The sequence below is a fragment of the Athene cunicularia genome, assembly GCF_003259725.1.
Source record: "Athene cunicularia isolate RWA chromosome 3 unlocalized genomic scaffold, athCun1 chr3_part1, whole genome shotgun sequence".
Taxonomy (NCBI): domain Eukaryota; kingdom Metazoa; phylum Chordata; class Aves; order Strigiformes; family Strigidae; genus Athene; species Athene cunicularia.
This window is the reverse complement of record NW_020799097.1, coordinates 73,347,898-73,364,041: the sequence shown is the minus strand read 5'-3', so window position 1 is coordinate 73,364,041 and position 16,144 is coordinate 73,347,898. Positions and strand designations below refer to the sequence as shown.

The window sequence follows — 16,144 nt, the reverse complement described above, 5'->3', positions numbered from 1 at the left end:
AGAATGAAAGAATGCCATGTGAAGAATATGTATTCTTGCTTATTCACTTTTTTTAAAAAGCAGTGCCATAACAACTGAGCTAAAGGTTAACCCTGAGTCATCCAGAAAAAGGCTCAGAAGGTGGGAAAGAGGTTCAGAAGAGAAGTGGCAGATGAAGGATGTTCTTGCTGCTGAATGCTAGCTTTATGTGGTCAGAGACTTCATGAAATAGGTACAGACAAGGAGTGCATCTGAGGCAAACAAATGAGGGAATTGAGAGATCCAACCTCAGTGGGATAATATTTGTTGCCACTTCTTTCCTGCTTCCTCTCCACCCCCAAGCCACCCTCCTTTCCTGGCCAGCTCTGATATCTCAAATGAAAAGCAATCTCAAACACTTCTCATAACTATTTATGGATGAGTTCAGCTGCTCTGCATGCTTGGTAAGGTTAATTCCCAAGGTTTCTCATGAGTGTCTTCATTTTCTGACATCTGTCAGTTTCTCTTATATATGCAATGCCTGAAGATGGAGGTAGATTCGCTGCTTCCTTTTGACTATGCTGGAGAAAAGCTGGTAGTTGTTTTTCTGCTTGGTCCAAGATATACTATGCCTCTTCTGGTGGTCAGGGTCTGAATTTGGAAATTTCTAGCTATATTTTCCTGTCCTTCTGAATGTTTCTGTCTCCTTCCTTGTTTGTGTATTTTCTTTCTTGTGTATGCTAGTGTTAAAGTTGTGTTTTGAATTGCTCCACTGAATGAGTAGGGATAGTGGTGATTTTATGAACTTGCTGGAAAATCTTGGTTTCACTCTCAGCAAGAGGTCTCCACCCAGCTGGGGAGGCTTGTGCCCTTCTTTGCTGGTGGCTGCACTGGGCTTGCTCCTGTGAGCTTGGCTTTGTTGAAATCGAAACTTAGCCATGAAGCATCATGTATGTGGTTTCTGTTTGTACTGTGTTGTAAGTTCATCACTGTGTGCCCAGCTTTTTAGACGAGAGATAATTGCGTTGTGATTTTTTTATTCCATTTCCTGTATGCATTGTTCATAAATCCTAGTCAGAAGTTTAGCAATAACATGTTAAAGCAAACATGAAACACACAGTTGTTCTAGTCTGCCCAGCTTCCACTTTTTTAATGGGTTTTGTATATAGACACAAGGGATGTATATGTGCAGTGGTCCCTCCCTCCCCCTCCTTCCTTGTCTATCGTTCTCTGTTTGCTCTGTTCCAGTGCCAGAAAGGGAGGAGAGACTGACTCTAGAGGGCCAAACTCTCTGCAGTGCTTGTTTGGAAGGTACTTAGATGTTACAGTGATGCTGTTTAGAAGATCTTTTGATGAAGAGGATCTTGGCAATGCATGTTTTCTAACCTGAGCTATGTTTAAAAGACACTTGGCTTATTCCAAAATAACCATGGAGAACTTCTGTTCAGGCTGACAGTACTAAAACACTTCTGCTGCGTTTCTTGGAAGTTGCTGTGGATGAGATGGCTATTTTGTACTTGCAATGTTTACCAAGTCTTTCTAACATTATCCTGATATGTGTCTTGGATTTTTTTTTTTCTTTTTCTAGGATGATACAGCACTCTAAAGAGTGGAATTTAATATCTGTTAAATTTTTTACAGATATTGAAGAAAGCCTGTTGCAGCTGGCTCTGATTATAGGCTACTGCCAGCATGCTGGAATGGTAACTTCCAGGGTAGAGCAAGTTGAAGCAAATGAAATGGAAACTTTCTTATTTTTAGAGTGGTATTAGCCATGAAGGTTTCTAATAAAGTTTGACCTTTTTACCTTCAGGCTGAAGCTCTGAAAGTTCTGTTTCCCGTAGGAGCCCTGTATAATTTATGTAAGCAGTGGGCTGGTTTGCAAGTGCTCAGCTTCTCCATTTCCACCTCTCAAGCCCTGTGTGGTCTTGGGACTACTGCTGCTGCTTGAACCTTCCTGCTCCTCAGCAGCAGCAGCAGAACCTGACAATGCCTTGTATCTTCCCAAATCATGACAAATCTCTTTACTTTTCTTGTCTGTAACAAAAGATGGGGGTGGGGGTGCATACAAATAAGCTCTGTGATCCGCTCACTGCATCTGTGATCCATCCTTGGGCTTTGGGGGGACAGGTGGGCAGTAGGATTGGTCACAGGCACATGCTGTAGCTCAGAAGTGAGATGTGAGGAATTCCTTCCTGTTGTTACCGCTGCCCCAGCATGGCTTCCCCACAGACTTCCTGGTTGGAGCAGTGGTTTTACTTTGGAAGTAGGCTGTTGTTGAGACTGGTTTTTTGAAGCAGGGAAACAAATGGCAAATCAGTTACATCATTAGAGTGTCCTTGGTGTTTTTGGCCAAAGCTGGCTGTTGAGGGCATGAGGTGGAAAGAACCTCTGGCTGTTCCTGTTGTAGACACAGAGTTCTTGCTGTCTACAGCTGGACGCGCATCCTTGTACTGTCCTCCTCTACCAAATACTGAAATACAGAGTATGAAGTGTGGTGAAGCAATTCCACCCAGTTTTTAGGGGAGGCAGTGACAGCTGGGACAGGCCCTGGGTGCTTCTTTGGGCTTGTTTGTCAGATGCAGCTGGCAAAGCTTTCTGTGGCTGAGCTGGGCTTAGCCAGAAACCTTGTGTTAGGGGTGGTTACAAGCCATGGTCTAGCTGGCTGCTGAAATGCCATTGTAGGGACACGTGTAAGTTAGATTTATTGTGACAATGTTCTCTCCCCTCATGTTTGCCCTCCTGATGGAATCTCAAAAAAACTGATTAACAGCTGTATAGCTAGGGGTGGAACAGGTTGAGGAAGGTGAAGTTAATTATGGTAGAATGGGAGGTACAAGGTTGTTAGTGTGACAGCACCTTATGATCATGTGGGAGTGAGAAGACTGAATGAACCGTCTTGTGATTTTGCTTTGAGAACTGATTTTTTTTTTTTTTATTAACAGGGGTTTGTGTTTGCAGGAGGAATAATTGAGTATGTGGAAGCAAGTGGGAAGGAAGGTGGTGGAAAACATCAGGGCTGGGGGCAGTTAGTTGGATGTAAATGATTTAGGGCCAAAGTAGATTTCTAAAAACTGCAGGGTAATACAACTTCTTGACTTTGTGGTCATTAGCTGCATGTACACTAGAGCTACTTTTTCCAGGGCCTTACATACACTCAGTAGTTTTATCCAAGGTAGATAGGTTTTTTTTATGTTAAGTAACATTGCAAAGTTTCATTGCATCTGTATAAAGTTCTGTTTCTGAACCTTGTCACCATTCTCCTGAACTGCCTTGCTTATCTCACAATTGAAGCTGTAAAGGTCTTTACTGTGGGGATACCCTTTTTTTCCCTAACATGTTTATGGAAGTAATACGTAATGGGGATTTGACACTTTTTCTGTGGCTGAGTTGAAGTACTTTTGTGATTAGAAAGTGATTTTTTTTTGTGAGAAACTTTGTTATAGGGAGTGGAATGTGTCAGAGCTCAAAGTGATTTTTAAAATCAAACAAAAGCACCTACAAGCAGATAAAAGAAAACAAACAAAAAGGATTCATTTTATGATCATGGCACAAAGTAAAAAAAGGCAAAGCAGAAATGAAGTTTTATAATGCTTTACTCATACAACTATCTTAAACTAGTACAGTTAGGATGAGGGAACTGTGCATAAATAAGAGTTTATATGTCAGTATAACTAGGAATACTACACTTAGATTATTGGTAATGAACACAGTCTAACATCTGGTTGAATACAGGTAGTATTGAGAACTGCTCAAATCTTGGGCAAGCTGAAGGCAGAGTAACAAAGAGCCCGGAGGGCTGCATACCTGTGTGAGTTTGAATTACAACTGCCATATGACTTGTTTATAAGTTTTGTTGTTCTCCTTTATTTGTACTGGAGTTTTACAAACCTACACAGACTTTTTTCTAAAATTACACCTCTAAACAAGCTTACCGCTACTTGACTCGGTTTTAGCTTTGTGAAGTTAGTGTCTTTTGCCTTCTGTGTTGACAGGCCTGCAGAGAAACGAGGCATGCTTTTTAGTAGCAACCTGTTGCCCCTTGAGAATGAGAAGTTAGTAAGAAAATAACCCTATGAGAAAACCTACTCAGTTCTTGGTAGCAGCAACAAAAGTGAGTAGGGTAGTAGCAAAGACAAGACAAAGTAAGGAACAAACTGGCAAACGTGGTGTGCCGTTTGGAGCACTTTGCTTCATGTGCTAGGGAGATTGTGGGGTTATGAAAGCCCATATGCAGCATGTAGTGGGGGTCCTGAACACAGAGTGGTTTGTGGTGTTTCCGAATCTCAATCTATCTACTTTGGTGTAAAAATTTTTATTTAAATTATTTATGTTTACACACTCATGTACTCATAATCCTGAGTGTACTCAACCATATAGATATTTTTAAAATACATGAAAGCAGTCATTGTTTATTCAAATGAGAGGGATAAGACAATTTGCTTTTTTCCTTTTGAATTTAAAGGCTTTGGCTTTAAAATTTTTTTGTAAAAGTAATGTGAAATTTTCTTGAGCCTGTTGTAAGTTTGTTGCAGTAAATGTCAGATGGCTTAGTACAGAATGGGTGGTGGGGGTGAACAAATAGCAGAAAAGCTGCTGTTCAGACCAGGGATGAGACTGTGCCTGCTCACACTTCAAGTTTAAGGTGTGATGCCTCAGTGAGGTGACCAGTGTTGTTACAGTGTGTACATCTGTTTTTAACCCTCAGATTACTGTAAGATCAGCCAGTACACATCTGTATCATTTACATATTTATGTGGGAATACTGGGCTGCATGTGTTGCATCATAGTAATTGTGAAACAGGAATTGTGTTTTGGGGCTTCATTTTTCTAGCTTGGGAATGTGTGTGATTTGCTGGTCAGTCTTGCACAGGAAGACTTCCCGGAACTTATGGTACCTTTGGCCTCTATCTCAACCTTCACATGATATAAGATTTAAGTTAAACTAACACATGGTTACAATGACGACAAAAGCTTTGCTGGTGGTGGCAGCAGTAGCAGAGTTCATCAGTGTACCTTAGTACTTTGAGAGGTACAGATGAAATTTTTGAGGGATACTGTGTGATTGCAGGCCAAGTTCTGCACAGTGTATGCTGGCTTTGCTTAGAAGGTTTTTGGGAGTTTTATTATGATATCTTAGTGGGTGGTGGCATTTGAAGAATAAAAGAATGCAATCCTTCTGTCCAGCGGAGCTTTGGTAATTACTCCTCCGCACACTTGAGCTTAAATAACTGAGCCCAGTGTTTTCCATTTGACCTGGCAGAAGCCTGCAAAGGATATGCACAGAAAGCTTGCTGAAAATGTCTTGAAAACAAGTGAGGGTATAAACATGCAGCCTTTTGCTGGCTTGCAAAATTGAATCAGTTACTGCCCCTCAGCTGCTTGCTGCTGCCTAGTCTTCTTTTCACCATGTCTCTGCTGATGGTACACACTGATTTGTGTGAGCTTTCCTTAGCTAGTGTGGAGCTGAGTGAGGTGCCCCCTAACCCAACTATTACTTAACCTCTTCAGCTGATACGTGGGCTGGTCTGGTCTCCAGCCTCTGCTTGGGAACCCGGGCAGGTTGCTTGAGATAGGTGCACATCCTTTCCCAAATAAAGTGCATCATCTTTACACTGCTGTTGGATGTCTGCTTATGAATGTGTGTTTGTGTGTATGGCTACTTTTAGAGAGGCTTGAGGCTTTTTATTGTTGTGTGGTTCTTTTCTCCCTGTAGGTCATGGTTCAGTTGTCCATGTAATCTTTTCTACACTCTTCTCCTTCCCTAGTCCCTTGATACACAAAAATGCTGTGCTGAACTGAAGAGCCCTCCCTCTGAGAGCTTTAATTCTGCTTCCATGGCCCCAAGAAAGCAGGTTGATGCTGTTTGTTGCTTTGCTCTTTGTTCTTATCTGATTCCCATTGTTAGTTGGCAGTGCAGCTTGGTAGCTCTGTGTTGCCATAGCTGCTGCATGATAGTCCTCTGTAAATTGACCTCAGCCTCAGACTAGTTTAATAATCAGTTATTTTGCAGGTTCCAGTAGGTTCAATATTTAACAAACAACATGGTTTTACTCTTTTTCTTGCTATGCTAATTGGCAAGGGAGGGAGAAAGAAGGGCACTAATTTTAGCAGTAGTTTTAATGATGCACTTCTAGTATCTGACAACTGTGATGCAATGATTTTTTTTTTTTAAATACAGTCTTTGCAGAGTACAAAACATCTGATATTGGATTATTTATTGAAATATGCTCTCTGGCCTTGTTGCAGTCTTGGCAACCTTAAACAAACACACAGTGATCTGCAATTTGTAGCTGTTAAAAGGACATCAGTGGCTAAAGGTTGTGAATTGGTGTGTAAGCTTTTAGCAGTGAGTGCAATTTAACTATTGGGACAAATTAACAAGAGATATTGCAAGTCTGCAGTTAGCTGGAGGCTTTAAAGAGGATTGAATTAAAGCATATGTTTTGTGGAGGGTTTTTGGGTGTGTTTTTTGGTAAAGGGGTCTTTCATGAAAGTAAAGCCTCATACTGTGGCAGCAGAGTAGGTAACTTTAAGATGGGATTTCTGTAGTTTGAAGAGCATTGAGGCATGGCTCTGGCACTGTGCAGGAGAAGGAACAGTGTGGTGCAGCTCCCACCCTCATCAGACTGGGCCACAGTGCTGTGCTGGGATCCTGCGCTGGGTCCGTGCACCTGGGGCACTGCACTGCATCGCTGTGCTGGGTCCAGTACAGCCTTCCTCTGCCGAGCTGAGTAAGCATGTTTTGGGTTGGGTTAGCAATGCTATTTTGGAAGGAGGGATGCTTGCCTTGGGTCCTTGGCAGGAGACAGGTTTATCCTCTGGGGAGTAGAGAGTTTAACTAGAGATGCGTTTGTGTTGGACATGTAACTCTGTAATTGCCGTATTTATTCTTAAAAGTCTAACTCCAGTCAGCACAAATGTGCTAATGAACAAGAAGCTCCTTGCAGGAAGGCTGTCCCTGAGCCACCTGTGGCCAGCTATGTAACCATAGGGAGCAGACTTTTTTTTTTTTAGTTTTAGGGTGTCTCTGCTCTGATGGTTTCTTTCTGACTTTTAGCTTTCTGAGCTAGGAAAGACAGCCTGTTTAGCTTAGGGAGCTCTTTACAGTACTCTTGCTCTTCAGGGAAGGAATGGGGAGACTTGCAGCTCCTAATGCAGGCTCTGAAGATCCTTTTTTCCTGGTGAGCAAAACTCCTCATCCCCAGCAAAGAGACTGCGGGAGGTGCAAAGGTCTTTGGTAATAGTTCCTTCAGAACGCAGAGCAGCTATGCACAATGCTGTCCCTTTCTTTGCTCTCTGTGGCTTTTTGCTTTGGAAAAGGATGAATAAAATACATTGTTGCAAATGGGAAGGGAAGTAGATTGTCTGGGTGGGAAAAATTTAATGCTACTTTAAAAAAGACTGGCAATAAATATGTACACTTGTGACAGCTCAGTGGCAGTACACAAATAATGTGGTCTAAATGGTACAGCTGAAGAGTTAATGTCTTAGAGGGTGCTCTCTGGTTGCCCATGTGTCATGGCAGGACACTAAAAAAGAAAAGCTAACTTCTAGACGTTTGAATCTGCAGTTGTGGGTGACACTGCTAACCACTAATGCTTCAGGTCCTCGTCTGACTGCATCACTGTTGAAATGTGCCTGTGATAAATTCAGCTGTGATTATCTCCCCTCCTTCTCCCCCAGCAGTAGGAGATGAGTTTCGGTTTTCAGGATGAAGGCAGTGGTTGCAGCAGTGGCTGGTAGAGGTGTCCTCAGTGAAGTCCTGAAGGCTTTGGCAAGCAGAGGGCTGTGTGCTTGCTCCAGAGCTGCCGTTCAGGCTCTTTCCCCTCTTCCCAGCCTGAGGCAAACCCCAACACCTCCACACAGTCCTGCTTGGTCTGCCTGGGGAGAGCTGGGAGTGTTGGCTACTCCTGGTGGTTTGGTAAGGTCTGTTGGTGTTCAGAGTGTGTATATATAATGTGTGTGTGTATATATAGGTATAGGGAGTGGATAGAAGGGTTGCATCTAGAGCTTTTAGCCCCCCCCGTTTGTCCTATTTTGTGGTACCTAAAGTTAGAACATGGTTAGTACTTTGCTGCTGTAGCTGGTGGACAGGGAGGAAGAGTCGTCTTCCATGCAGGAGCTGACTCGGTGGGGCTCTGAGTATTTGATATATTGACATGCAGGCTTTGGAGTGATTTGATTTGTCCTTCTGCTGTTGATGGGACTGTTCTTATTCTTTATCAGTGTGTACACTAGGCAGAGTTTGTTAGCAGAAGTATGTTTAACTGACATAAGCCAGAACGGATAACTATAGAAGAGTGCTAAAAAATCAACCTACATAACTGCAATTAACAATGAAATTCTGTAGGTCTCCCATTCCAGTCACCTACATTTTCTAGTTTGAAAAGAATGTATGGTAAGACACTTTCTAAGGAAAAATCCCTGTGCAGTTTAGAAGGAAGCTTTGAGATGTTTCTGTTCTTGGAGGTGTAAACTGACATTTACAAACTGAGTGACAGGAAGAGGTACAAGTAAATGGTTTTATTCATATGCTTGCCTAAGCTATTGCTTCCCAAGTTTTGGATTGCATCCTGGCACGTGGAAGGCAGTGGAGCGGGATGTGTTTTGGAGGCAGTGTCTTTCGTTGCAGAGTGTGCTGAGGGCAGTGCTCTGTCCTGGGTGGAGCTGCCCATCAGCAGCTCTCACAGCCCCTTGGCTTCTGGGCTGAGCCCAGCCTCACCATTTTGTCCCAATGCAGCAGGGCAATGACTGCTGCCAGGGCAAGTGGTACTGAGAACTGTAAACCAGCAGGATAGCTGCTTGGAGGGGCCAGGGTGGCAAAAGTGGTGGTCCCTCTCCTGTGCTTGCATACTGCCACTTGGGGCTCAGCGTGGGGCTCCTGCTGAAATGCACATTTACACCCCAGCATTCAAGCAGACAAGTGTTGAGCTGTGCATCTGTCATTGTGATTTTCTTTATAAAGGTGCCCATGAATGGGCAGGAGCCTTGCTTCAGAAGGTATGCTCATCATCTTAAATGAGAAGCAAAATGGAGAAGGCTCCTACATGTCCAGTGGGCCTGCTGTCACTCCTCTGGGCTGCTAGAAATGGGTGTTTTGTTGTATGTCATGGCTGGGTTTCACAGGTATGACTAATGTAAACAACACTTTTGAAAAAATAATATGCTCCACAGGTTTTCTCAGTATTTACATTCAAAATACTCCCTTCAGTATCTATACAAGAGAAAAAGGAATCATTTCTTCTACCTGTTCCATGGTAGCAAGGGCATTTACTGTACTGCTAATTTCCTTTTCGGGAGAAAACTTTATGCTGACATGAACCTGCTGTGTGAAAGGAGGCTTTAACAGAAGTGCTAAAAACTGTTATACATCTGAAGTTCCTGTTGCTGTGGGTTTCCTTGAAAGTAAGGGTTAAATTTATGACCAATTTCCATCAAAAAGCAACAGGCACTTGAAACATTACTTTCTGTTTTAAGTGTCTGTTGTTGCCTTTTCAGCATCCTTCTCCTTAGCATTGCCCTCTAAGCTCTCCTCTTTGCTTGGTCAAGCAAGCCTTGTGTGGTCTGCTAATTCAAAACATGTTTGTCAAGCCAGCCAAAAAATGTCCTGTCATGTTGTTCAGGATGTTTTATTTCACCACAACAACATTGTGGGGTGTTAATGTCCCACAGCATGAGAAGCACTTAACCAGAAGCTCACTATAGCAGTGTTATAAAGGGTAGGCCTCAAGAGGTAGCGCAGGAACCCTGCAGAAAATTGGGATCCTCCTCTAGGAAGGAGAAGGCTCTTGGCTCTCGTGTGATGGAGAAGAAAGGTGAAGGAAGAACTCTTTGTTCTGCTTCCATAAGAAATTCTATAGGTTGTTTTTTTCCTCCTCCATAAAATAAGCCTTTCTCTTGCAGAACTGTCTGGAAGAATGGAAGTTCAGAGCAGGGTTAACCAGGCCCTGCTTGGAACAAAGCTGGAAGGAGGGAGGCCGTGAAAAAGAAGCCAGTTTCCTCTTCTCAAGAGTCAAGGCATTCAAGGCTCTTGGAAAGCTCCCAGAAGGCAAAGAAGAAATGGAAACCAATCTGATTCCAAACTGCCTTGCATACAGGGGATTTTTATAATTAAAGGATGTTGCCCTCCACTCCCACTGTTGTTTGCCTCTGTGAACTTTAATATTCTTTGAACCTAGTGCTGTCGTCATATATGCTGAGCCTGTGATAGAGAAGTGATCTGAAGCATTTGAGCTCATCTTCAAATGAACAGATACGGTTCTCTGTGTGGTGGGTTTTTTTCCCATTTCTATGGTTTTTCTGTAGTTTCCTGTACCCTGCTGAGTGGACCAAGCTATTGATGGGTAGTGTTTCATGTATGAAGTATAGCATTCAGACCTTCTCTTCTGTAAGGACTGAGTTGTCATCTAGGCTCCAGTTCTTCTGAAAACTGTTAAAGTAAGCTTGTCATGTGTTAAGCCTAGCCTTGTTCTTCACCATGCTTTGTAATACAAGGGCAAGCATAAAAACACGTGATTTCTACTTACTAGACTTCTACTTAGGCTTTACTGTCTACCCACTGTAGTTTTGGCTGGTCTGTTTGGCTGGTCTTTTTATCTTACATGATGATAAGAAGACTAGGCAGCCAGCCAGCTGCTTTTGAACCATAATAGAGCCAGTGGTATGTACAAAATTTGATTACTGCTGTCAACACCGGAGTGAATAAAAGAGAGCACATACTCCAGTCAGAGAGCTGCTAAATGAATGGCTTATTGAATTCAGTAGTAGTAGGAATAAGACCATCTTCTAATGAATGAAGTGGTTTATGGGTAGAGTGTGTGCTAGTGTGTTGAACTCTTGAATTTGTTTAAAAAAGTAAAAAATCCTCTTTTGCCTTCTTCAAAGATTACTTTGTCTGAAAGCTTCCATTTCTGTCTTGCTTATCATCTCCCGTGGTTAATGCATGGATTTCACGCCCAGTACTTCAGATTTTGGCAGAGGCTTCACTTCAAAATGTAGCTTAAAAAAATATTCTTGCCATCCTGAAGTTAACTTCTCTGCAGATGGTTTTTGACTTGAAACTGACATTAATAATTCCATCTCCATTTAGGCAAGAGATGAACTGTTAAGCTAAAAACAAACCAAACACACACACACACACACATACCCCTTTATTAAATTAAAAAATATTCTCAGTGTATATTCTTATTGAAATGTTGCCTTTGCAATGTAAAACTTGCTGTTAGATAAAAGTGATTTCTCTAATTTACGCAATGTGGTTGCTGATGGCAGGCAGAGCTTGAGAGCTGAGATCCTCTGGAAACTCTGGTGAATGAGTGGTTTCCCTCAGCCCTTTTAGTATCTTCATGCTGAAGTTCAGGAGACTGATGGAGGCTGAGATTGGTGTTTGTCTAACTGCTCTTGCTGACCACACATCCATTCTTCATTGAGGAGTGAAACCCAGAAGTGTTGTAACAAACTAGTTAACTCCTGAAACTTGTATGTATCCTTCAGTCTTGGTGAGTGTCTGCTGGGGAGACTTAATTCATTTGTGCATGGACCTTATCTGGTAGTGGCAGGGACCAAGGTGAGATGAGGTATTGGGTCAACAGGAGAGCACTCTTTGGGAATGCAGACCAGTCTTGTCAAGACCCAAAGAAAAGAAGGTGCTGTTGGTAAGACTTCTAGTGTATGTTCATGGTTGGTTGCTCATTGTCACTGTATGCTTGGTAGAGTTGGAAGTATCTTTCCTTTGTGCTTGTGATGTGCTTAGTCCAGTAAAGTTTGTATTTGCTATGGTGAAATAGATCACTGTTTGTTTCAAAAATAGGAATCCTAGCTTTAAAACTTGGTTACCTTTCCACATTGCTCTTGTTTGTGTGGTCTACAGAAAAGTTTGGATATACATCTGATTTAGCCCTTTGAATGTATGGTTGTCTTTAGTCACAGAAACAAAACTCCTTCTGTGTGCATTTTTCAGGCTTCAACTTTGAGAAATTCTTAAAATTGGAAAAAAACCCCACCAAAACCACAAAACAAAGTAAGACCAACTCCTGTCCCCAACAAAATTTAAAGAGAAATCTTACCTTGATTTTTTTTTTCTCCTTTTGTGTCAATGGTAAACACAGTTTAAAGGATTACTTGTAAAATAACTCTGATGCTATCATAGCCTTGCATTATTAACCACTTGCTTTACTGGGTTGTGGTCTGTCTTGTTTGGAATTACTACACAGTGGAAATGGTACAACTAATCAGTTTGTAATTTTTGATGTGGAAATTTATTTGTAGAAGTCCCTTTTTATGCTGAAATCTTCCGTTAAAATTCTCTTGTGCTCTTTTGAAATGCCATTGTAAGATGTGGATGATCACCTTGCAGAGCTGTTCTGGTTTCACGTTCTATCCAACATGTGGAAAAAGTCTTATGGTAATACTGCAAGCCTTCTCATGAAATAAATGCTAAAAATATTTAGGATTTTTCAAATGAGTGTGGTATTTGACCAGAGAGGTTCATTTGAAGAGAAAAGGAAAATTGCCACCTTCTTTCCTGTTTTCTGTAACTAGAATTTGACTTGCTGGTGTTTTGAAAGCTGGAGTGTCCATCTGTTTTCATATGGAATAGCAAAACAGTGTATATATATATCTGTGTTTAAAGAGAGAAAAAAACAAACCCTCAGCCTGAAGTCTGTTACTTTTTTATGTGCAGGCTTTTAAAAGGTTTGTTTCCTGAATGGTTTTGTCAGTCACTGCGTGGCTGAATGTCAAACCCTCTGAGGAAAACCAGTGCCTCCCTCCCCCTCGAATCCCAGCATGCAGTTCTTGCGCGGGTAATAACTAGTGTGTACTTCCTCTGCATCTTCACTTTCCTGTTTTTCAAAGAGTGGGCTTGATCATGAGCGTTCAAACAGCCAAAAAGGTTGTGTGGAAAAAGTACAAAGTTGCCGTTCCTCGGGATACCGACAGACAGACATGCTACCCTCCACTGGGTGAGTGTGTGCTTACCTCTTTTAAAGGCTGTTGTAGATAAAACCAGACCTACATATCCGGATCCTTTTATCTTCTACACCTGATGCAAGCTGCTTTTCTTAACTTTGTTCAAGTTTGCTGACCCTAACGGGAGCAGGTTGTGGAAGGCATGGCAGGAAACAGTCCAGGGAAAGGCTGTTTGCTCCATTGCAAGTGCTGTGCAAGCCCTGGCTGCGTCACACCTTCAGCCACAAGATCCTCTTGCTGTTGTGGGCTTGTGTTGACGGCTTCCCTTTCACCTGTAATAACTTTTTAATGGCTTAAATTTTATTGCTGTTCTGTCTGATTGAAAATCTCAATGCTTCCAATTTTCTTAAACTTAAGTTACAGTGATTTCAGTGTTTGATTGTGTTTTGATTATCTACAGTTCTGTCTCTGGGACTTTTGAATATACACACTTATAGCAGTACCCTCACCCCTCACACTTTTTTTTCCCCACTTTGGTGGTATCTCCAGGGAGCAATATTTCCTGTAACTTGGAAAGAATATGTTTTGAGGAGGGGTGCTTTGGAGGAGGAGAAATTTGGGATATTTCTATTTCCTTTTCTTTCTGATCTCCATTCCTACCTGTCCCAACTGAAACTTCATGGATGGACTATTCCGCTGTTTTGTGACCAGGGCCAAATAATATCAATTGGCATGGAAAAGGCAAATTGAGGATTCCTAGTATCTGTGAATATGCTGTTTAGATACAGTAATTGACGAATGGGGGGTGCTTGTTTTGTGAATTTGTGTCAGAACTTCATGCATGCAGAACCTGCTGATCAATAGAAAATTTGGTCCCTTTGACTTTTTTTATGTGTTTTTTGGTACAAAGCTAGAGTCTGGGTTTTTAAAAAGAGAAACAAAAATCCTTTTAAGATATAGCCGTGTAATGACTAACTTTGGAATAAAATGATGAGCTGGGATCTCATGTATGTTTGCTTCTAGAACAATGAGGTGGATTTGGATGTATGCCAGTATAGTTGAGAGCAGAAACTTTTCCTCTTTGGCCCAGTCTGAACTCTGTTTAAAAACTGTCGAAAATTTCAAGAAAACTCACTAATGTGAGTGGAGTTGCTTTTAACTGACTCTAGGAGAGCTCACTAAATTACAGGTTGAAGAGATCTGGCGTTCTTCAAAATCTGCATGTATTCACCCTTCTAATGAGGTACAGCCACAGTCCATCACTCTTGAAAAGTTAGAAGAAAATCAGTTTGCTTGGTTTTTAATCTGGGCCATTATTGAGGGAAAATGTTTGTTCTGGCTCTGTGTATTGGTGTGGGTTTTTTAGGACTATTTATCAGATTTTTTTTTCCCTTTCTTTCATCATTGTATTTCTAGAAGAGCATAAACTTGGGACAAGTGCTAGAACCAGCCATGCAATTAAGTGATGAGCACTGCAGTTGTCAAAACCCTAAAACGTTCATCTATGGTGTAAGAGGGTGTGTGTGTGTGAATGTATTTGAGGTTTTCTGTCTCAGTCCTTCAGGTTGTAAGTACCACTGTGGGTACACAAATAATACTTGGTGATGTCTGTGTGTCTATGGATGATGTTCTCTGATGGCGCCTATTCTAACTGGGGGTAGGCTAAGGTGTAAATCTCCTGGTTGAGAATCAGCTACTTGCTTGCCCAGGTGCTTTCTATGATTGAGGAGAGGGTGCTTAGTGGCTGTTTCTTAAGGCCTGTTTAACTCCCTGTGAAAGCTCTCTGTTTTTAAAAGCATATATATCATGGTTAGTATCTGGAAATGATAATTTTTCTTGATCAAGCAGCAGTTTTTTTCCCAGGAAATTCCTTGCATTATAATGTTCCTAACTCATCATAAAGTGTAGGACTGTAGATTTGCTTCTAGGAAAGTGACAGCCTTAAACTCACTGTTATTGGCTCACTTTTTTTAATACTATGTATTTGGAGGCTGTAAGGGACTTGTGGCTTTAGACACTTCTTAGAAGGACTTGTTTTAGAAATGCACAGAGGAGAGCAAAAAAAAATCTGAAAAGAGGTGAGGAAGAGAAAAACAAGAAAAAAACATATGGTAAAAGAAATTAAATCTAAGCGGGGGAAAAAGCCTCTGAGAGGACAGTTTTTGATGATGCAGTCCTGGAAATATTCAATCAGGAAAAAAATGGGTGGAGAAGTTGGAAGGGGTATGTGTGTGTAATTGTTCTTCACCTCCTTGGCTTTTCATGCAAACTCCAGAATGTAAATAACAGGGAGATTTTTGAGAAGTTTGGGAAACACCTTGTGTGTAGCTCTGGCTAGAAGGTTTGGGGATGGTTACTGGCCTGTAAATGTTGCAGTGTTGGCAGAGGTGTGGCTTTGGTTTTATTGGCCAGCTTCTTGTTGGGAGAATTGGTGGAGGTGGGAGGAAGGGAGGCTGAAGCTTAATTCTGATGAAGTATGTGGATGTAAATGCATTACTTTAGGTGAAACCAAAATGAATGAGACTTCTGTCCTCTGAAGCCTAAACAACATGAGCATGTTGAGTCAGAGATTGGTTTATGCCCTAAAACATAGTAAATAATTTAGCTTGTCTAGTGGGATGTCCTCTTTTATAAATGTCTAATCTTTAATAACCTTTTAAGCTCTCAAGTCAGTGATAGGTGCTGGGACTGGGGTGGCACTGGTAGGCTGCATGGTGCCTAACTGGAACTGAAGCTGGCCCTTTATCTGCAAAGAAAAAACAGAAGAGATCTCGTGCTTTATTCATCAGTTCAAACAAATGGGCTCTCTTCATTGCTGTTCCATGTCATGGGAGATAATTTATATTCTTCCAGGAAAACTTCTGAAACTGTTCCAAGAAAACTATTGGGCTATCTTGTATTTATACTTTTATATACATACTCTAGCAATATTTGATGTGGTTATTTTAATTTCTCTTTCTAACTCAGTTGCCTTATTACCTAGATGGATGTCACCCTGCTGTTTCAGGGGAGGCTAGTTTCTCTATATGAAGGAGGTAGAAAAAGATGCCACTTCTCTGAAGCCTTCTGAAAGGGGTTGCCCCGTGGCACTGTTTCTATAAAATGTCAGCTCTTGAAGCCAATAAAGCACCCTGCAGTAACTGAATAATCTATGTTAGCATTTTAGCAATATGCCACTACATATTATTTTATTTTTTCATACAGTTGTTAACAAATGCAAAAGAGATCAATTTACAGTTTATTGTGTGAGCTAATTGTTGTGCAGCCCCCCCCC

General features: G+C 41.6%; 1 protein-coding gene across 4 annotated transcripts in view; it reads left to right on the top strand.

The window, feature by feature from the left end:
• UTRN (utrophin) overlaps nucleotides 1-16,144 on the top strand; it is a 383,489-nt gene that overhangs the window by 21,478 nt on the left and 345,867 nt on the right. For 3 of the 4 annotated variants that reach the window (XM_026844327.1, XM_026844323.1, XM_026844324.1), the window contains exon 1: nucleotides 12,828-12,923. The exons of the other annotated variant lie outside the window; for it this stretch is intronic. In XM_026844327.1, the coding sequence (XP_026700128.1) occupies nucleotides 12,830-12,923 (94 nt within the window). In that variant the 5' untranslated portion in view covers nucleotides 12,828-12,829. Of the gene's footprint in view, nucleotides 1-12,827; nucleotides 12,924-16,144 lie in introns of those variants that run through there. 4 annotated transcript variants of the gene reach the window in all.